The sequence below is a fragment of the Dendrobates tinctorius genome, unplaced genomic scaffold (genome assembly GCF_039654945.1).
Source record: "Dendrobates tinctorius isolate UK_male_01 unplaced genomic scaffold, ASM3965494v1 ptg000020l, whole genome shotgun sequence".
Taxonomy (NCBI): domain Eukaryota; kingdom Metazoa; phylum Chordata; class Amphibia; order Anura; family Dendrobatidae; genus Dendrobates; species Dendrobates tinctorius.
In genome coordinates, this window is record NW_027361688.1 from 15,406,309 (window position 1) to 15,429,866 (window position 23,558).

At 41.3% G+C, this 23,558-nt stretch overlaps 1 protein-coding gene across 1 annotated transcript in view; it reads left to right on the top strand.

Moving 5' to 3' along the window:
* Window positions 1–23,558, top strand: part of ANO2 (anoctamin 2) — a 239,517-nt gene that overhangs the window by 66,590 nt on the left and 149,369 nt on the right. Inside the window, exons 4-10 of the mRNA XM_073567770.1 lie at window positions 6,545–6,643; window positions 7,940–8,094; window positions 10,047–10,101; window positions 10,488–10,539; window positions 19,925–19,980; window positions 21,280–21,321; window positions 23,155–23,219. Of these exons, the coding sequence (XP_073423871.1) occupies window positions 6,545–6,643; window positions 7,940–8,094; window positions 10,047–10,101; window positions 10,488–10,539; window positions 19,925–19,980; window positions 21,280–21,321; window positions 23,155–23,219 (524 nt within the window). The remainder of the gene's footprint in view (window positions 1–6,544; window positions 6,644–7,939; window positions 8,095–10,046; window positions 10,102–10,487; window positions 10,540–19,924; window positions 19,981–21,279; window positions 21,322–23,154; window positions 23,220–23,558) is intronic.

Sequence of the window (23,558 nt, forward strand, 5' to 3'; positions counted from 1 at the left end):
GTCTTCCACAAAGCCCAGCCGACTTTGTGCTTCCCTTGCAAGCTCCAGACGTCGAGCAGCTTTCCTATTACGCTCCACGAGCATCTGTTTCGTGCGGAGACATTGTAGGTGCATCTCCTTCAGGACAGCCACCCTTCTATCTGTGTCTTCCGTTTCTGCCAGTATCACCAACTGGTCTGTTTCTGGTGCCCAGCTCACACTATAGGCCTTTACTGCCTTTTTAAAGGTCTCATGCACACCTTCGCTGGCACACGCTTCTCGCACGTCTTCGGGTACCTCCATCACGCACTTGAAGGTCGTGGACTTGCTCTCATCCTGGACAGATGGCTCTGGGTTCCCCACGGACACTTCCCTCAAGGTATCTGCCAAGACCGGGTGACTGTCTTGTGCAGCTCTTGGCTCACCATCTTCCTGAGATTTACAGTCTTCAGGACCCTTTTCCAAGATGGGCTTTGGCAGTTCTGCCTTGCTATCAGTCAGGCAAGGCCGCTGTACGTCTTCGCCCATCCACTTCTTCTCCTGTAGAAGACCTTTTACTACTCCACTGAGTTCTTGCAGAACTTTATCTCGCTCCTCTGCCAGGTAGCGACGCTGATCCTCTCTCCTGAGAATCTCCTGTTGATGCTTCTCTTGGGCCTCTCTGAGCACCTCCATATCTTCCAACAGGGTCTTGTTCATGGTTTTACACGCTGACAGGTGACCTCTGAGCTCAGAGACTTCCTTCTCCAGCTCATCCACTCTGTGCTCAGCTGCTTGCCTTAGGACTCTTTCCCGTTCGACATGTTCTGTTACAGTCTCCTTTATCAGCTGTATCTCACGATCTTGTTCTCTTTTGTCCATCACGTGTCGCACCACTACCTCTTTAATTATATCATCAAAGGGTACCACTGGGTCAGTCACACCAGTCGAGTGAACCCTCCAGTTACCGTCCAGCACCAATGTGTCTAGTTCAGTCATCTCATCTCCCAGCCCACCATCTGTCTTATCACGAGACGTCAGGTCCGTCAGTTGGGCAGATGTACTTCTTCCTCTGGTCAGTTCTACCTCTGACCTGTCCATGTCAGGAGCCGTCACTGTTTCAGTGTCTGCTTGCCCCACAGTCGAAGCATCTCCACCGTCCGACCAAACGTCATCAAACAAAAGAAAGTCCCGGCCCCTCTCCCAGGCATAGACTAAGTCCCGTGGTATCCCTCTACCTTGGCACTCACCACCTTTGGTCCCCTCAAACACTACTGTGTCTACTGCGTAGTTCACCGTGACCCCGTGTTTACAGCGAACCCTGACGTTTTTCTCGGTCAGAGAGAAAACGAGAGGCGTTCCTGTCAGAGTCACCTGACTCTCTGAGTCCAGCCGACCAAAGGCTCCTTCCCGGTGCAGCATCACTGTACACATCTGTGGCCCATCATTACTCCCCGGAAAGGATATTCCACATTCTGAAAAAGACCTGCACATACACTGCGGTACTCCAGACATACCTACTGAGTCACCCAGTGCTGTCACTTCTTCACACTTGGCCACTTTCTGGACCACCACCCCACTTTGGGTTGCCACTCCAATTTGGGTCACCGCTCCCTTTTGGGACCCCACCCCTTTTTGGGTTACCACTCCAATTTGGGTCACTGCCCCCTTTTGTGACTCCACCCCTTTTTGGGTTACCACTCCAATTTGTGTCACCGCCCCCTTTTGGGACTCCACCCCTTTTTTGGTTACCACTCCCTTTTGGGTCACCGCCCCCTTTTGGGATTTCCCCATGTCCGTTCTGCAGAACTTCTTATGCCACAGTTCACACAGTACAGTTTGTCTTTTAACGATACCACACAAGTCTTTGTTGGCACCACCACAGCTCCTGCTGTCACTGATCACCGGCACCTCCGGCTGCTGTTCACACACACACAGCGGCTGGTGTCACTGCAGCTCCTGCTGCGCAGTCTTCGTGGACCCACCGATCCACCAGAAGCCGCTTGTCCCCTTCTTAACCCCGCCGGGTTACCGGAAACCGCTTGTCACCCTCAAAGATAAAAACCACAAAAGTGCGCCCATAGGGCCTTACCAGTGCAGGTATAATGGGTTATGAAGCAATGATACAGGGTACTCACCCTTAATAGTTGTGTAAAGCCACAACTACTGTATCCGCTTAGTCATATGCAATAAAGCTGCAGCAGGATGGTGTAGACAGACAGCGTCTGCTACCAATGCTCCCAGGGCAGATCCCAAAAAAGGAAAAACACCAGGTCCCTGTGCTGCGAGACCTTCGTGACCCCACTGAGCCACAGCAAGCACCTTCAGGTTTTGCAGAGGAAAAGAAAAAAAAAACAAAAACACATGCACAGTCTCTCATGTCCTGTCCGTGTGCTGTTCAGGACGTACCGTCTCCGCCTGAGACCGTCCAACACACAGGCGCACACCGGGTGCTATTCAGGGAGCAGCCCTCCTCCCAGGGTTTCCCAACACACCGGTCTCACCAGGTCCAGGGGCTCAGCGAGTGCTCTTCAGGACATCCGTCTCCACCTGAGACTGCCCAACACACGCCTCACCAGGTCCAAGGTGCTTCAGGGCTCCTCCCAACACTGACCCCTCCAGGGACACAGTCTCTCACTGACCCTGGTCAGTGCAACACAGACTCCTGTCTGTTACCTGTGTCGGCCACACAGTTCTCGGACGCCTCTTCTCCTCAGAGGTATCCCACAAATATTCATAGTCACTTTCTCTGACCTCGGTCAGTATTACTCACGGTTGTCAGACCGTCTTCTCTCCTGGCTCAGAATCGCCAGCACTGCCACACGTGCTTCTGGGAGTCGCTGCCCGCAGTCTGTCACCAATTGTAGGGATGTGACTCGCTTAGGTGCAGCGGGAGACAAACATGAGGCAGGTTCCTTTAAAATTCCACCAGGTTTATTACTCCATAAACCATAGACAGCATAACACTGAAATGTAAGCTTCACTTCAGGCAAAGGAACAGAAATGTCCGTGGCTTCAGACTCGGACTGAGAGTCTCAGCACATGCTTGGAGCTGTAGTCCTCCCCATATACACTCTCTGTAGTGTCCCCCCTGGACACATGGAAGTCTGTCCACACTCAGACAGACTCCCTCCACACTCTCTCACATGTGCCAAACACCTCAATTACATAGCCCTGTAACCACACCCACAGGTGATCACATGACTATGACATCACTAAACGTTGTATAGACACACACAGGCTTCCCTGACACAGTGTAACAGAAAGATCAGCAGTACCTCTGCTGATCAATACACCCTGGAGCCTGCATCCCAAGGCCACCCACCTTGAGACCCATAATGGTCATTTAGGACCCTGCTCCTGTTACCACACTGAATGTGCCTGTACACCCGTCCTGGGACACCCACGCAGCGCCCCCTAGCTGACATAGTGGTAACTACACCACAATAGATAATAGATAGATGATAGATAGATAGATAGATAGATAGATAGATAATAGATATATAGATAATGGATAGACAGATGATAGATAGATAAATAGATACTAGATTGATAGGTAGATGATAGATAGATAGATAGATAGATAATAGATAGATGATAAATAGATAATAGATAGATAGATAGATAGATAGATAATAGATAGATGATAGATAGAGGAAACAGGATCATGGGGTGCATTAAAAGAGGTCTGGATACACATGATGAGAGCATTATACTGCCTCTGTACAAATCTCTTGTTAGACCGCACATGGAGTACTGTGTACAGTTTTGGGCACCGGTGCTCAGGAAGGATATAATGGAACTAGAGCGGGTACAACAGAGGGCAACAAAATTAATAAAGGGGATGGGGGAACTACAATACCCAGAGAGATTAGCAAAACTAGGATTATTTAGTCTAGAAAAAAGACGACTGAGGGGCGATCTAATAACCATGTATAAGTATATAAGGGGACAATACAAATATCTCTCCGAGGATCTGTTTATACCAAGGAAAGTGACGGTCACAAGGAGGCATTCACTGCGTCTGGAGGAGAAAAGGTTTCGCTACCAACATTGAAGAGGATTCTTTACTGTTAGGGCAGTGAGAATCTGGAATTCCCTGCCTGAGGAGGTGGTGATGGCGAACTCAGTCGAGGGGTTCAACAGAGGCCTGGATGTCTTCCTGGAGCGTATCAATATTGTATCTCACGGTTATTGTTAGGTTCTTTAGAAGGACGTAGATCTGGGGATTTATTCTGACGGAATATAGGCTGAACTGGATGGACTAATGTCTTTTTTCGGCCTTGCTAACTATGTTACTAAGATAGATAGATAGATAGATAATAAATAAATAGATAGATAGATAGATAGATGATAGATGGTAGATAATAGATAGATAACAGATAGATAATAGATAGATAATAGATAGGTAGATAGGTAGATAGATAGATAGATAGATGAATAGAATAATCTCAGTCCAATGTTACTCAGTATAATAATCCGTATACATTGAATCATTCCCCGCGATGCATTGTAGAGTCCGTTATACCGAAACTTTTTCAGCAGAATGAATTTTATTAGACCGACATAAAATAAATACTATAATTGTCCTGGAAGGAGAATCGTTACTTGGAAAGCTTCACAATCCATAAAAATATATGGCCCTTTTTATGATTGATTTTATCCCCCTGAATCTGCGCGCGCCGGCTCGCCCTCCCAATACAAATATTCGGCATTTGCAGAATAAGAATTGTGTAACGTGAGGCTTTCAATGATGTGATAAAAAAACGCCAAATGGTTAAGGATTGGAAATAGACAGATTTATTGGGAAAAAAATGCTTCCATAGAGAAATCTCTGAAACGGAGATATTGATATTTGTTCTAAAGTCTCATGCCCTCTGTTCCTCCTGACACGTAGCCCTCTGTCACCAGTAGATGGTGCACAGGTCTGCTCCGCTCGTCATCATGGTGATGATGGGACATCTTACGGAGAAGATGACCTGATCTGGAACTGAAGCATTCAAACTTAGCCCTTTATGACCTTACCCATAAACTTCTATATAGATGGGACATAGTATGTTTCATTTTAAATCTTTAACAACAGAAAACTACAGAAAAGAAAAAAAAACAAATTTTCAGAGGCACACTTGACACTTGAAAAATTGACCAGTTTTATATACTCTCGTCTCGTACCGTTGGGATCTTTTCTCCTTAGGCTATCATGCTCTTTGAGGGCTCTTGGTTTTGATCTTCAAACTTACAATTCAATGGTATAGAGAGGTTTTCACAAACAAGTCTTAGCTTAGCCATTACCATGTGCTAGACCAGACTGGGATTTTCTCTCGAAATCTCATAGAGGCCTGTCACCATTAGATGACCATTAATGCCCATAGATCTTCTGAGCGAGCCTTCAAGTCTACTCGTTAATGGAACAAGATCAAAGGTCTTCCCCGCAGAAATTTGTAGGATGCCTCCTCTCTAGTGTCAGATACGATTGCGTGGTGAGAATCTTGTTCTGGAGATTTATTTTGTCTGACCCAGAACATTAGGTGGATTTTCTTCAAATTTAACAAAAATTGTTGTTAGGTTCCCTAGCCTTGATGTAGAGTAGAGTGACTTGCCTACGTTTCTAACATCTTTCTGGGCCACTTGCCTCACAAGCGCTGCCCAAATTACTGTAGTATGTTCTTGCCCAGAGGTGTAACTTGAATTTTGTCTCACCCAGAGTTTTAGGTGGATATTCTTCAAAATTTGTCAAAAATTGTTGTTAGGTCCCCTGGCCTTGGCTAGAGTAGTGTCTTCCCTACTTTGCTTACATCTTTCTGGACCACATGTCTAACAAGCGCTGCCCAAATTATTTTAGTATGTTCTTGTCCAGAGACGTAACTTGAATTTCTGGGCCCCGATGTAAATCTTGTACCAGGACTTCCTCAACAACTGATTATCATTTTTAATACACTGCCTTGGGTGGAAAAACGGTCCTAGGAATCCCTTCAATACCAGGAAGACATTGCAGCTGTTACCTCTCATATCCCTACTTGTTAGCTTTTCCTAGACTCCCGATAGAGATGGGTCGGCCTCAAGGTCCTGCAGCAGCCTCCTGTTAACTTCCATAGCGCCATCTTATTCCGCAGCGCTAAAAGAAGTTGTCCACCACTTGGACAACTTCTTCTCATACCCCTCGCTTGGCCCCCATAAAATAATAAAGCCTATACTCACCTCACATGTCGGCGCCGTTCCCACAGTGTTGGCACTCTGTCTCCTGGGCCTCCTGTTCTGTTGTTATGACACGTGACGCCGGCGCCAATCAGCTCTGGCGTCACTCTCCCCACCACCTGTCGAATTGAACAGGAAGAGGAAGTCAGGGATCAGCTGTACCCCTATAGGTAGCTGCTTTGTAAGCCAATATCTGACGAGCTAGGATTGTATTTTTTGATGTGTACTCAGCGTCCCACCAGCTTAATTTTATGGTCCAAAATTTTGAAAAGTTATATATATTAATTCTAGTTCTTCTTGTTTATGCACTGTCTATATTTTTTTGAACAAGGATATATAATATGTTATATCACTTTTATTATGGCAATTGTTTTTCTATTCTTTTTCTTAGGCTAAGAACCAGGGACTGAACTTTGTAAGGATTCACGCACCATGGCATGTTCTAAGTCGGGAAGCAGAATTCCTAAAAATAAAGGTGCCCACCAAAAAGGTAAAAAAAATGGCCTTTGGAAAGAGACCTTGGTACCTGTAGCAGTTGATCCGACAGTGTCAGTCCCATAATACCAAATGGGATCATAAATCAATGCATTTAAAAATATATCTCCTTCCTCGTGTAACCACCCGTATATGCAATAACATAAAAGATGATGACTTATTGAACATCATCAGGAGTTCAGGGGCCCTGATCAGTTGCCTATATGAGGCCGAGGAGTCGGTACTTCCCCTTTAAAGAGAATATTTCACATCAAAAGTGGTCGACTTTTTCTCTTATTTTATTCTTGCTGCTCTCCTGAATATTCAGTGTTTGTTTTCTTATTAATCCATCATTGGGTTCCAGAGATATAGGCCTTTTCATTTAGAAATGATTTTTGTGGTCTTTAGAAAAGGGGGCGTGACTCACAATAGAGTTGGGAGGAGCATCCTAAAGACACACCCCTGAGGATCCCGCAAGCCACGCCTGCCATAAAAATTAGCACTAAATAAAAATGCCCGTTTCTCTGGAACCTTATGGTGGATTTTAAAAAATAAAACAAACCTAATACTCAAGGGAGAAACTGAGAAACTGCATTAAATAAGAACAAGAAATGTCCACTTTTGACCTTGTGACAAGTGGTCTTTGAGTTAAAGAAGCTTTTCTATTATTAAAAAAATAACATTTGTATACTCTTTAATTTACTACTGTCAGTCGTGAAGTCCTGCCTATCTAGTCTCCTGCAGCACAGCACACTTGCCATTGATTGCCTGTTTGTTAGACAATCCCTGCATGTGTTGTGCCTGTCGAACAGCCTCGAAACATTCAGCCACATGGACATACTTTTTGAGCACGTTCGCTCCTCGCTAGTGGTAGCATCTAATTTGTATGACCACTCTTTAATAGAAACCTATTATAAGCCTAAGTTAATAAAGGGGGCCTTCTTATAACACAAATAACACCTAGTCTAAGCAGAGAGTGCCTACAAAGAGTGTCTCCCTTTTTGGAGGACCCATTATGTCCAACAACCCATTGATTTCAATAGGCAAAATGTAATACTCTGTTTCTCCTGCGGAGGCACTGTAGGAAAATTAAGCACTTGTTCTTCTATGCAGATTACTGCTGAGGTCTCAGTGGGGGAAAAAACTGTGTTTAACTTATTTTTGGGGAACCCTGTTAAAAAAATGAGGCTTGGAAAAAAACAGAAAACGTTCTTAGTACTGTAAAGGTTACTTATAAAATATTTGCTCATAAAACAACAGTACGGAACACTATGTCCGTACAATATTCAATGACTTTTTTCCTGTTTTTCAGATGTATGAAGTGAAAGAAGTAAAAGGTTTCACGGTAAAGCTCTCCGGTATATGGAACAAATGTACCAAGCCTTTACAACCCAAAGTGCCACAAATTAGCGAAAACGCAAAGATGAAACCGCTGTCTTATCCTTTCTCCAGAGATAAAATGCATCTGTGAGTAGACCGAGCCTCATCCTATGGCTTCGAGTATGGTTTGAATTAACATAACTGGAAGAATATGTGAAATATGATTAAACAGTTGTGTTAGTCACATAGAGAACATACCTCAAACCAGCCTGGCATGTAGCCTCCATATGACTGTGATAACGATAAACCTCCGCTATGAACAATTCACACATCTGGAGTCAGGACTTATTACGTTCGACAAGGGTATTAGTTATCGCCATTTTTTCTTCTATGTTAACCCATTCCATCTTCTTTCGTAGTCTCAAGCCCCAAACAGGCCATAGACATCAAAGTGCTGTAGGTCAAACAATCGTTAGGCCTACCACCCATTGAGAGTCATGTTCCACTTAGTCAAGTATTAGTTCTATGGTGTTTTTTTAGACAATTCTGGGTAAAAATTGAACCCATGTGATCTTCATTTTCCCCAAACCTGGTAGCTTCTAAAGGCTGTAATAATTCTAAATGAAACTGGTGACATCCAACCTTCTTGGAGAAAGAAAATTATGTATTGAGGCAGGAGGTAGATCCAAGAACGCAACTTATCACCTATCAAGATGACAGGTTGTGAATAGTTCGAGTTGTCAAAAGATTCCCCACCAATCAAGAGAATTTTATGCTTGAAATTGAATAGTAGAGGACAGCACTTGGCTTTAAGGGTGCTACAATAAATTAATCGGCCTCAGTTGTTTTCGATGGATGACCTTTGGTCCAGGGTTGAGCTCTAGGTCCAAAATCTTTAACCATTCGATGGTTGACCTCTAGGTCCAAAAGCTCCTCAAGGTAAACATTTTCCTTGTTAGAGGAGAAATCTTGATCAGATGATCTAATAAGCCCTAAAAAAGGTGTTTATCTAATGTGGACAACCACTTTGACGCACTAATGATCTCTTACTGAGGCACCCAATGGACACAATTTTCTAGTATCTGGCAGTGGTAATCTTTCAGACTAATTTAATTTTCATAAAATATTTGTCATGTCATAGTCAGAATTTTTGACCGGTGAATGTCTTGATGCAAGGATCCCCACCAATCTCTAAAGCATATAGCTCATTTGAACACTGCACTCCTCAGGTACACGGGGTTCGCTAAAGACTGGCTCAAAGACATTCGACTCCGAGGAGAGCTGTGCCAAGCTGAGAAATTTTGCTCTATCATTTCAGTGATCGGTGGTGGTCTCGGAATATTAACTCCACTGATTGTTGAGCTGAAGAAGAGAAACACTGCTCTTCTTGGGTAGACATGGTTTGCTGAAGATAAGCACTTAGGCCCTGATTCATCAAAGCAATTTTGACACAATTCTGGTCTAAATTGCTTTGAAAAGTTGGAGTTGCACAAAAATTTTCATGGCTTTTGACGTTTTCACGCCAGTATTTTACAGCTCTGCCAAATAGGTCGGGCTAGGTCGGCGGCTCAGAAGAGGGGTGACTACTCCTCATCTAATTCATGACTGGAGTAAGATTTGTGGCTCGTAAGATGCTCCTTATTCATTTAGATACATGCATCTCTTAATGAAACAGAAGTGTGGCACTCCAACATGTCCTCTCATCAAGACCAGTGTGAGAATCACTAGTCTTGAAGAATCAGGTCATTGACTTTCTATTGAGCCTGTCTTCTTCTTATCTCGCGAGCATTTTTTGGCTGAATACTTTTGCCCATCAGTTTTAGAGAATGGGTGGGGTCTCAGTACTTGGGCCCTACTGACCAAAACTTTCCACAAGTCCCTGTAACACGTACAAAGTTTTTAAACTGTAAGTTTATTCCAGATCGAAAACAACCGATCAGAATAGGACATCTACGTTTCGGAAATGGGACCAACCATGAGGTCTTCTAAGATTTTTCTTTATGACCAAATATGTGTAAATCAATTCATGAACATCATCCAATCTGATTCTCCAATCAGTAAAATCCAACGAAAATATTAATGACGTATTCACATTTCAGGTACGACATCAAAGACAAGGACACATTTTTTGACAATGCAACGCGCAGTCGAATAGTAAGTATCTCTCGCCTACGGTAACAATTTGCCCAGATGTTTTGGCCATCTATGTGTTCATTGTAGTTGATGAACAAAGATGTAAATAGATAGTAAAATATTGTATGAGAAACCTAAAATTTTGCCCCAATAGATGTTTAGTTTATTGGTTCCATGGAAAGACTGAACAATCAGAATACCAAAAGATCGTCTGGTGGTCCAAGGCTCTAGAATAAAATTGGACCCCAAAGGATTGGTTGAAGACAACTCCATTTGGTGCTAATCACTTTTCACTAGGGTTTATGTTTTATGGGAACTTTTTTTTACCTAACCATGAAATGTTCTATCCATCTATCATGTCTGGACCTGTCATAATTGATCTGATTGATAAATGTAATTTTTGCTAGGTCCACGAAATTCTGAAGAGAACATCTTGTACAAAGGCCAAATACAGTATGGGTATGTAAATTTTTTTTATATATGCTATTTTTCATTATACGACCTTCGGCTCAATCTCAATGGATGGATGAACGATTTGTAGGAGATCGATCTTGTGCAAGGACAGATAGGTCCACCAGGGTCTTCTCCACCATTATCTTGATAGTATATCAATCAATAGGGTTGCCGGGCTTCCTCTTCTCCTTGTTCCTTCTCTTCTTCAGACCATGAGGACCTTCTCCAGTGATTGCTTTCTTCGGATGATGTGTCCAAAGTAGGCAAGTCGTAGCTTGGTGATCTTTGCTTCGAGATTTTGAGTTTGTAACCCTTTGATCTGCCTTCTAAGCTCTTCTCAGCTGTTTTATGACCACTGGTCAAATTAAGCTGAATGAGCAAAGAAACAAACAATGAAGTCAAACGGTGAAAAATCTGTAATGAAATCCGATCGCAAAAATATTTTTTAGAGTAAAATGCATGCAATTATGTAATAAAAAATGTGGGCAACCCCTTTAATTTATATAATTTACATTTACCTCACTTACTACCCTTCACCTTGTTAATTTTAAGTCACAATGAAATTTTTATTTTTGTCTTTTTTCCCTTTGTTACAGATATGTTCTTTTTGTAATGTTTTTGTCTAGAACTTTTATGACTCTGATATTACATTTTCCAGCATTTTATAGCACTTGGAGCAATAATAGAGCATATTTGCTGACACATTATTACGCATGCAGGTGAATTCAGTATAGATAATTTTTCCATCATTTCTGCTCTTGGGTCCGACTGTATTTTTACTGGCTTTTCACATGTTAATTGTGAACTCAACTCTCTAAAAGCAGTTACGATGCTGGCTTGACACAAGGAAATACGCTCCAGGACTACCTGTGAGGTTTAGTGAGACTTGATATAGTTCTATAAAGCAAGCGTAATGCTTTTTTTTGTTTGTTTTGCTTTTATGCCTTAAAATTAAGAAACGATTAAATATCTTTGCTCTTTTTGTGCTTTGGTAGCCCAAGACCTACGCCCATTCTTAGTTGGTGGCATTGTCTAAGAAAAAGATGAAAAAATCTGAGCTTAAAAACAAAAAAAAATAATGACCCATCCTTAATATCAGTGAAGATTCAGCGGTGGTCTTAGCCGCAGGCATTCAACAAAACACAGGGGCTCCAAAGCTCCTTCTTGGCTTCTGTTACCCCATCTGTGACTGTTATTACACCTAAGTCTCATTCACTTTTATGGGGCTGAGTAATAGCATCAGACTCCATTTTTTCATTCTTTGCAGCTAGAGAAAAGTCACTATTTTGTCTCCCCCATATGACTTTAAACAAGGTCTGATTGATAAATTATTTCTTAGTACTTTGAGTGCACAAGGATGTACTGATTTTTGCTAATTGTAGGTCTCATTAGTTTATTAGCTAATCCATTCCTTATGCTTCCATACTTATTGCTATTTAATTCTGTAATGGAAGTTGTATCCGTCTTTAGCATAGTGTGCCTGTGGTTATTATGGGTTAAGGTTTTTGCGTTGATGAATCATTCCTTAGTACTTGAGTGCAAGAGGGTGTATTGATATTAATTAACTGTAGGTTTGATAATTTATAAGCTAGTCCATTCCTTATTCTTCATAGCTCCTTGTTATTTGATACCCCAGGGGAAGTCTTATCAGTTTCTCTCTAGCGTAGAGTCCCTGTGGGTATCATGGGTTAAGGTTTTAGACCACTCTCTCATTCATGTGCGTTGATGATGAATAATTTCTCATTACTTGAGTGCACAAGGGTGAATAGATTTTAATGAAGTGGGTTGTCTAAAGGTCAATCGTCAAGAGTGCACCACTCCTCTACCTCCCGACATCAGTATGCCCCATGAAGATTGACAGTTAGGATGGATGATAGCATCTTATTCGAACACGTTCGGTCATCACTACTTGTAAACACTGTTCTCCTTGCCTAGGAGAATGGCCACTGCTGATAGACTGAAGAGTGGCCAGTAACCTAAACAATGAGCTGTAAACTACAGAAATAATGATTCCTCAGTTCTTAAGAATGAGAAAATTACACATTTGCCTGTTTTTACATCCAATTTTCTATTTTAACCATTTATCATATTGAGACATCCCCTTTTACTATAAGTCTAATTGGGTTATTAGCAAATCCATTCCTTATGCTTCTATGCTCATTGATCTATCACTGTCCCTGTGGTTGGTATGGGTTAATGTTTTATGTCATTTCTTTAAATTCATGTCAATGTATGTTGATGAATTATTTCTTAGTACTTGAGAGCTCAAGGGTGTAATGATTTTAGTTAACCTTAGCTCTGACTGGTTAATTAGTAAATCCATTCCTTTTACTGCCATGCTCATTGATATACTGTATGATATACTATACGATTCCTCATAGCGTATTGTCCCTGTGGTTGGCATCCATTAAGGACTAAGGTCTTGTTTTTCTTTTATGTCAATGTGGGTTAATGAATTATTTCTTAGTACTTTAGTGCACAAGGGTGTACAGAGTTTAATATACCATAGCTCTTCCTATCATATCAGTACGTGATACTTTCAAGCTTATTGATATGATTTCCCAATGGAAGTAGTATGAGTCACTAGCATAGCGCCTCTGTAAATTGTATAGATTAAGGTTTTAGATCCCATTTTTCATTCATATCAATGTATGTTGATGAATTATTTCTTAGTACTTGAGTGCACAAGGGTGTAATGATTTTAATTAACGTTAGCTCTGACTGGCTAATAAGTAAATCCATTCCTTTTACTGCCATGCTCATTGATATACTGTATGATATACTGTACAATTCCTCATAGTGTATTGCCCCTGTGGTTGGCATCTATTAAGGACTAAGGTCTTGTTTTTCTTTTATGCCAATGTGAGTTAATGAATTATTTCTTAGTACCTTAGTGCACAATGATGTGCAGATTTTAATAAACCATTGTGTTATGAATGAGTCACCGAGAAGTAAAAACAAAAACAAGCTAAGCCACAGAAAACCAGAGAGTTTGGTTTCTAAGCGGATTGCAGACCCCTGATCCTATCCACACAACTAGCAGTAGCCATGGAGCGTACCTACGATGATCCTAGATGCCTCGTCACAGCCGGAGAACTAAATAAGCCTAAAGCAAGAAAAGGGGAAATCTAAACTGCCCCAGAGTAGACCCCAAAGCAATAGACAGCCCCCAAACATGTATTGTCGGTGAGACAAGATGAAAACACAAACACAGATAGAAAAATAGGCTGAGCAAATGATGGGGCCCACACTAACTAGAAAGGACAGTAAAGGAAAGATGCTGTCTGCAATCACGCACAAAACCCTGCCAAAAAATGTCCAACACTTTCTGATAACAAAAACCCTGAAGTCGCTAGACTTCAATTCACTATATCTGCACTCTGGTATATTCTGAAGACAGAGCAAAAAGAGACCAATCTGATCAGGGACAAAAAGCAAACTTGCATAAACAGAGACATAAGAATGGAAATTCAGCACAGCCCCAGCAGGGACTGGCTGACCACAAAAACTGAGTAAACCAGACCTAATCTCATGTGAAAAAATAGCAGAGCACACTTAGCTTGAGAAGGCAGGAACAGAGCTGGAAACCAGAACCTCAGGGCAGGAAAAAATCACCAGCACAAAATTAGGGAGTCGGCTGTCTTAAATCCAGTCAGAGACTCCTGATGTCCACTCACAGTCCTCCTGCTCAGGTGGCAGGTCTCTGCCATTTAGATCAGCTTCATTACCTACTGTCACCACTAGAGGGAACCAGGATGGAGAACTCACGACTCCTCTATCAACACAGCCAGCTCCACCACCCTCACCAGAAGCCATTGGTAAACCAGAAAATGAGTTCACAACAGTACCCCCCCTTGAGGAGGGGTCATCGAACCTTCATCCACGCCACCAGGCCGATCAGGATGGGCCTGGTGAAAAGCACGAACCAATCTATCGGCATGAATGTCAGAGGGAGAGACCCAAGAATTGTCCTCCTGGCCATAATCCTTCCACTTGACCAAATACTGGAGTCTCCGTCTAGCCAAATGAGAATCGAGTATTTTCTCTACCTCATATTCCACATTACCTTCAACCAACACAGGGTCAGGAGGTGCCGCCATAGGAACCACTGGCTCAACAAACCTCTTCAACAGAGACTTATGAAACACGTTATGGATCTTAAACGTAACTGGAAGAGCCAATCGAAAAGAAACCGGGTTAAGAATCTCCAAAATCCTATAAGGGCCAATAAATCTTTGCTTGAACTTTGGAGACGCAACCTTCATAGAGATATTTTTTGACAACAACCAAACCATATCACCCACTTTAAACCGGGGACCAATGGTCCTATGCCGGTTGGAAAACCGCTGGGCCTTTTCTTGAGAGAGGGACAACTTATCCACCACTTGGTCCCAAATCCGCTGCATTCTCTCTACCAAAGTGTCAACACCTGGGCAGGCTGAAGATTCCACTTGCCCTGAAGAAAATCGAGGATGAAACCCAAAGTTACAGAAATGTGGCAGAACTAGCTCTATTATTTAGGGCGAATTCGGCCAAGGGCAAAAATGAGACCCAATCATTCTGATCAGCAGATATAAAACATCTCAAATAGGACTCCAAAGTCTGGTTTGTTCTCTCAGTCTGCACATTGGTCTGTGGGTGAAACGCAGAGGAGAAGAATAACTGAATTCCCAGCTTGGAACAAAAAGCTTTCCAAAATCTGGAGATAAACTGGACTCCTCTGTCTGACACAATGTTCTCAGGAATCCCATGCAACCGAACCACCTGTTGTAAAAACAAGGGCACCAACTCTGAGGAAGATGGCAGCTTTGGGAGTGGTACAAGATGGACCATCTTAGAAAATCTGTCACAAATCACCCAGATAACAGTCATTCTCTGAGAGACAGGAAGATCAGAAATAAAATCCATTGAGATATGGGTCCATGGCCTCTTGGGCACCGGCAAGGGCATCAACAACCCACTAGAACGAGAACAGGGTTTAGACCGGGAACAAGTCCCACAAGACTGCACAAAATTCCTGACATCACGAGATAAGGCGGGCCACCAAAGAGACCGACTCACCAAATCTCTGATACCAAAAATACCTGGATGACCAGCCAACGCGGAGCAATGAACTTCAGACATCACTCTCTTCCTCCACTGGTCAGGAACATACAATTTTCCCATAGGACAATGCTCAGATTTGTCCTCCTGAAATTCTTCCAGGGCACGTCTCAAATCGGGCTAGATGGCAGAAAGAACTACCCCCTCACCTAGGATGGTAGTAGGTTTGGTCACAATAGGAGAATCAGCAAAGAAACTCCTAGAAAGGGCGTCTGCCTTAACATTCTTAGTGCCCGGAAGAAAGGAGACCACAAAATCAAAAAGCGTGAAAAACAAGGCCCACCTAGCCTGTCTAGGATTCAAGCGTTTGGCCGACTCCAGGTAAATCAAATTCTTGTGGTCAGTGAGGCCCACAACTTGATGTCTAGCTCCCTCCAACCAATGTCTCCATTCCTCGAACGCCCACTTCATGGTCAACAATTCCCGATTCCCCACATCATAGCTGCGTTCAGATGGGGAGAACTTTCAGGAAAAGAAGGCACAGGGATTCATTTTAGAAGTCACCGGATCTTTTTGGGACAAAACAGCTCATGTACCAATCTCCGAAGCATCTACCTCTACCTGAAATGGAAGTGAGACATCAGGCTGCCGTAAAACCGGAGCAGAAGTGAACCTCCGCTTCAGCTCCTGAAATGTCAAAACAGCCTCTGCAGACCAATTCAGCACATCAGCGCCCTTCTTGGTCAGATCAGTCAGTGGTTTGGCAATATCAGAAAAATTAGCTATAAATTTACGATAAAAATTAGCAAAACCTAAAAACTTCTGGAGAGCCTTCAAAGAAGTGGGCTGAACCCAATCATAAATGGCCTGTTCCTTGGCCGGGTCCATTGCAATAGTTGACGGAGACAAAATAAATCCCAAAAATGAAATCCTCTGTACACCAAAAAGGCATTTCGATCCCTTAACATACAGGGAATTCTCCCTCAAAATCCGGAACACAGTCCGAACATGTTCCACATGAGAATCCCAATCACTGGAAAATATCAGAATATCATCCAAATAGATGATCAAAAACTTACCCACAAAGTCCCGGAAAATATCATTCATGAAGGATTGGAAGACAGAAGGGGCATTAGTGAGCCCAAAAGGCATCACCAGGTACTCAAAATGTCCCTCCGGAGTATTAAACGCCGTCTTCCATTCATCCCCGTGCTTGATGCGAATAAGATTATACGCCCCACTGAGATCAAGCTTAGTAAACCAGCAGACACCTTTAACTCTGGAGAATAAATCAGAAATCAGGGGTAACGGATACTGATATTTAAGTGTAATCTTGTTAAGGGAACGATAGTCAATACAAGGCCTTAATGAACCATCTTTCTTAGCCACGAAAAAAAACCCAGCACCTAAGGGTGAAGAGGATGGTCTAATATGACCCTTCTCCAACGACTCCTTAATATAAGATTGCATAGCCTCGTGTTCAGGTACAGATAAGTTGAAAAGCCGACCCTTGGGAAATTTACACCCAGGCCTCAACTCAATTGCACAGTCATAACTCCTATGAGGAGGCAAAGACGCAGACTTAGTCTCACTAAATACATCATAAAAATCAGCCAAATAGTCAGGAACATCATGAGACTGGGGAGAGGTGGAGAAAACAGGAGTGTCAGCAAGAGCACACCGACAGCCCCAACTCACCACAGACACATATTTCCAATCTAAAACTGGATTATGAGTTTGCAACCAGGGAAAACCCAGAACAATAGTATCATGCAAATTATGCAGTACCAAAAATCTACAATTTTCTTGGTGGTCTGGGGCGACCCGCATTATCACCTGGGTCCAAAACTGAGGTTTATTCTCCGCCAAAGGAGTAGCATCAGTACCCCTCAAAGGAATAGGCGTCCGCAGAGGTGTCATAGGAAAGCCACAACGTTTAGCAAAATCCAAATCCATCAGATTCAAAGCCGCTCCTGAATCCACAAAAGCCTTGGCGGAAAATGTGGATAAGGAGCAGATCAGAGTAATTGCCAGAAGAAACTTAGGTTGTACGCCACCCACAGCAAATGTGTGTGCAAAACATTTCTCTCGTTTAGGGCAGACAGAAATAATATGAGAGGCATCTCCACAGAAAAAACACAGCTTATTGCGCCTTCTATACTCCTGACGTTGCACCCTAGACAAAACTCTATCACATTGCATAGGTTCAGACATTTGTTGAAAAGGTGGCAACACCTCTCGTGTAGTTTTACGTTCCGGTAAACGCCGATCAACTTGAATGGCTAATGACATAGAATCGTCAAGACCAGAGGGAACAGGAAATCCCACCGTAATATCTTTTACGGTTTCTGATAAACCCTTGCGAAAGAGAGCTGCCAAGGCACCATCTTTCCATGTAGTAAGGACCGCCCACTTTTGGAATTTTTGACAGTATAACTCTGCAGTATGCTGACCCTGGTTCAATGCCAATAGGGCTTTCTCAGCTTGATCAATAGCATTAGGCTCATCATACAACAACCCCAAGGCTTGAAAAAATGCATCCACATTAGTCAGAATAGGATTTTCAGGTGTCAAAGAAAATGCCCAATTCTGGGGATCGCCGCGCAGCAAGGAGATGACAATTTTAACCTGCTGCGCAGAGCTCCCCGATGAGTTAGGGTTCAAGGCAAGAAATAATTTACAATTATTCTTAAAATTCAAAAATTTAGACCGATCCCCAGAAAACACATCAGGAGTAGGGATTTTTGGTTCAACAGCATGTGATTGAGCGAGATAGGCGGAAATTTCCCGTACTTCAGCAGCGAGCTGCTCCACACGATCAGACAATTACTTAATCTCCATTAAGGAAAAAATCCTCCTACGGCCCCAGAGAAAAAGAGGAAAAAATACATATAAAAAAAAAATCTGACACTTTTTTTCTTTTTTCCTGCTTTTGAGTACCCTAGAATCTGCGGTATAGCTGGTGATTCTGTTATGAATGAGTCACCGAGGAGGAAAAACAAAAACAAGCTAAGCCACAGAAAACCAGAGAGGTTGGTAACTAAGCGGATGGCAGACCCCTGATCCTATCCACACAACTAGCAGTAGCCGTGGAGCGTACGTACGATGATCCTAGATGCCTCGTCACAGCCGGAGAACTAAATAAGCCTAAAGCAAGAAAAGGGGAAATCTAAACTGCCCCAGAGCAGATCCCAAAGCAATAGACAGCCCCCAAACATGTATTGTCGGTGAGACAAGATGAAAACACAAACACAGATAGAAAAATAGGCTGAGCAAATGATGGGGCCCACACTAACTAGAAAGGACAGGAAAGGAAAGATGCTGTCTGCAATCACGCACAAAACCCTGCCAAAAAATGTCCAACACTTTCTGATAACAAAAACCCTGAAGTCGCTAGACTTCAATTCCCTATATCAGCACTCTGGTATATTCTGAAGACAGAGCAAAAAGAGACCAATCTGATCAGGGACAAAAAGCAAACTGGCATAAACAGAGACATAAGAATGGAAATTCAGCACAGCCCCAGCAGGGGCTGGCTGACCACAAAAACTGAGTAAACCAGACCAAATCACATGTGAAAAAATAGCAGAGCACACTTAGCTTGAGAAGGCAGGAACAGAGCAGGAAACCAGAACCTCAGGGCAGGAAAAAATCACCAGCACAAAATTAGGGAGTCGGCTGTCTTAAATCCAGTCAGAGACTCCTGATGTCCACTCAAAGTCCTCCTCCTCAGATGGCAGGTCTCTGCCATTTAGATCAGCTTCATTACCCACTGTCACCACTAGAGGGAGCCCGGATGGAGAACTCACGACTCCTCTATCAAAACAGCCAGCTCCACCACCCTCACCAGAAGCCAGAGGTAAACCAGAAAATGAGTTCACAACACCATTGCTCTTCCTATCATATCAATTCCTGATACTTTCGAGCTTATTGATATATGATTTCCTAATGGAAGTAGTATGAATCACTAACATAGCGCCTCTGATTTGTATAGATTAAGGTTTTAGGTCCCATTTTTCATTCATGTCAATGTGTGCTGATGAATTATTTCTTAGTACTTGAGTGCACAAGGGTGAACTGATTTTAATTAGCCAGAGCTATGATTGGCTAATTAGCAAATCTATTCCTTCTACTGCCATGTTCATTGATATATGATTACACCTGGAAATAGTATGAGTTGCTAGCGTAATATCCCTGTGGTCGGTATTCATGAAGGTTTTAGGTCACGTTTCACAAATATGAAGGTTATGTGAAAAACGAGTAGTATGACGAGTATATATTTAGTTTTGGATTATATTGTCGTACATTACTTGAAGTTGTCAGTAATAATCTGCTATTGTTTTTGAAGGTATTACCACATTAATAGCTAACCATGTCTACGACTCAGCGTATCCTCTACATGATGTAAGTTATTTAAATCATTGTCATAGTACGGTATGCTCAGTAGAAAGTCAGATAGATCTCTTACAGTTTGTAGTAAATTTAATTTGTTTAATTTTTTAGTGGCACCTGTAATATAACATGATGGTGCCCTAAAAATGCTCTCACTGCCATCTTTAGCATTGAAAAAGATTGCATCAGCCAGAAAAGGATCACATGACGTCAGGCACAGCCAGGGAAGCTTCCCCATAATACATTAGTAACAATCACACCATGTGGTATAGTATAAGCAATCAGGAGAGACTATCGTAGCCTGTGTAAAAGCTGAGGCAGGGAATGCAGAAGCAATTTTATGGAGAATCTGGATAGTGACAGGACGTCACAGATCACAGTTTAGCTATAGATATAGTGAGAGAACGCATATGGTATAGTACAATCAGTCAGGAGGGAGTATCGTAGCCTGTGTAAAAGCTGAGGCAGGAAATGCAGGAGCAATTTATGGCGAATCGAATCTGGATAGTGAGAGGATGTGACAGATCATAGTTTAGCTGTAGACATAGTGAGAGAGCGCATATGGTATAGTACAATCAATCAGGAGGGAGTATCGTAGCCTGTGTAAAAGCTGAGGCAGGGAATGCAGCAGCAATTTTATGGCAAATCTGGATAGTGAGAGGACGTCACAGATCACAGTTTAGCTGTGGACATAGTGAGAGAGCGCATATAGTATAGTACAATCAATCAGGAGGGAGTAGCACAGCCTGAATGAAAGCTGAGGCAGGGAATGTAGCAGCAACTTTATGGCGAATCTGGATAGTGAGAGGACATCACACATCACAGTTTAGCTGTAGACATAGTGAGAAAGCGCATATAGAATAGTACAATCAATCAGAAGGGAGTATCGCAGCCTGTGTAAAAGCTGAGGCAGGGAATGTAGCAGCAATTTTATGGCGAATTTGGATAGTGAGAGGATATCACAGATCACAGTTTAGCTGTAGACATAGTGAGAGAAAGCAATAAAACATTGAATAATCATTACAGATAGTGTGTGACAGCACAGCAGTGAAAACAGTTACTATCAGTTTATCTATAGCCACGTGGAGGTCATTTTGACAATATTAATATGTGTTTGCATTAAATAATTTGTCGGATCTGGCAAGTTCGAAATATCAAAATATTCGCTCATCTCTAGTGTTGTTCCTTTGTATTTCTCTTTTTATCTGACTCTGAATTCATAAATAAATAGATAGATTACTTTATTGTTGATCTAATCAATATTATATGTTTAAAAATATAGAATAATCTATTAATTTCTTGTTTTTTCAGGGGGACTATGATCACAACCAGAGTGAAATAAATGATAGGATGGTAAGGTTTTTCATTTTCACACATTTTACATGTCAACCTTTGTGACCCTGCCTATTTTTAAAAAATGGCCTCCTCTTTGTAATAAACTCCTCCTACCTAAGCCAAGCTCCTCCCATTTTTCTTAGGTATAGCTGACTTCCTCCTATTAATGAACTAACGTCTATTACTCTAACAGCATGTAGGAAAAGACACAACATTGAACCTGAAGGTTGCTGCTTTGGAAAGTAGTTTAGGGCAACCTTCAACCAGGGTTCCCGAGCTCTGGCCATTGGAGCAGAGACGTTAGCCTGAACTTTTCTATATATTGTTTCATTTTTGGCTTTGCTGCATAGACTGTGACAGAGCAAGCAGAGTCATCTCACTATCATTAAACATACCCTATTTTAACTCTTGACAACAATTTTTTTTTTGTTATTTCCCCATTTCCAAAGCAATTTTTTTTTATATTGCTATTAATGTAGCCAGGAAAAACTTTATTTTTTTTATCCTATAGTTTGCCGGTGCATTTCATATTCTAAAGATTTTAGTAGTTTTTTTTGGCCTGTCGTTTAAAAAAGCGAAAAAAAAAAAAAAATAGCAATTCTTCCATCACTCACCACTCAATATAAATTACATTAACATAATTTTGTGGGTCGATATAATTCCGAACATATCAAATGTATGTCGTTTTTTTTTTGTTTTGTTTTGTTTTTTTACTATTTCACTATACTATAAACATAAAAATCCATAATTTTTATTTTTCTGTCGACTGAGTTGTGTGTGGGTTTCTTTTTGTGGGACAAGCCGCTGTATTTATTGGAACCATTTTTTTGATTATTATTATTATTATATTTTATTCGATGAAAGTAAAAGTTCATTAAAAATTTTGATAACTTTTGTTTCATTTTTGGAAGGTGAAATAAAAAATAAAAAACAAGAAAAAACAGCAATTCTCTCATTTTAACTATATGATTGATTTTTTACATACATTTTTACATACATTCTAAAAATAATTAGATATGAATATATTATTGATTTTTTACATAAATTTAAAAAAATAATTAGATATGAATAACGGTTTCCTGAAATCGTTATTCAATGGGACAGAAATGACAATAATGCTAATAATTTTCCTAACGTACCAGAATTTTTAGGACCTTTGTATCCAACCCGTATGGTTCTTTTATAAAGTGTTAAAAAAAAACCAATAAATTTGGGGAACTCATTTAGCACTAAAGACGTTTCTCAGCTGCAGCTACTTTTTCAGAAGTTCTGATCACACACCCAAAGTAAGCCACATAACTATACAAAAAGATGATTTCACACTTAGCTTAAATGTTCTGACATTTTGGGAAGCACACATTGTTCCCAATCAGACACCCCAGACTATTAGAAGAGATGTCTATGTTTGCCAAATGATCCCGGTATTGCTTCTTAGATCTAATAAGTATAGGAAATGGCCAGAGAAATCTAGAAATAGTGAAATACTGTAGTAACTTACCTTCACTAAACACTTTTATTATACTAGCAGAAAAAAAGGTAAAAAAACAGAATCCACAACGATGCTTAATAACCTTTTCAGATTCAAGTTTCGCCTGATCGGCTTTGTCAGGGGCAGTTTTTTTTTTTTTTTTTTATATTAAAGTCAGTATTCAAGTAAATGATATTTTTCACAATAAACTTTCATGCTAACAATGTTTAATTTTTTCTTTTTTTTCTTTTGGATTATTGGACTCTTACATCTGCCATGAAAATCAATGATGAAATTTAAAAAAATAGTCAGTTAGTCATAGATGAAAAAAATTGATAAAGTTTTTTATTCCTTATCCAACTCATTGTCTATTTTTTTTAAAGCTATTACACAGAGAATGGGCGAGATATGGAGCATTCTACAAATATCAGCCTATTGACTTAATAAGGTAATGTAATCCCAAAAATGAGTAATAATCAGTTGGTCCAGATTGAATATTATTAGTGTTACTTTTTTTATCATTTTTCTAGGACCAAAATTAAAAAAAAGGTGCTTTAGGATTCCATAAAGTACTGTTGATTTCTTCCAGAAAGAGCGCCTCCCCTGTCTCCTGTTTGTGTCTGGTATTGCAGCTCAGTTTAAGTGAATTAGCTTAGCTGCAATGCTGTTAGAAAGAAGCCATGTTTTTCTAATCCCTTTAATCAACTGAGAGATGAAATGTGTATTTGGTCCCTCATGGCTTATGTAAACTAATATTTCAAGGTGATCAATGGAAAAAAGGCAAAAA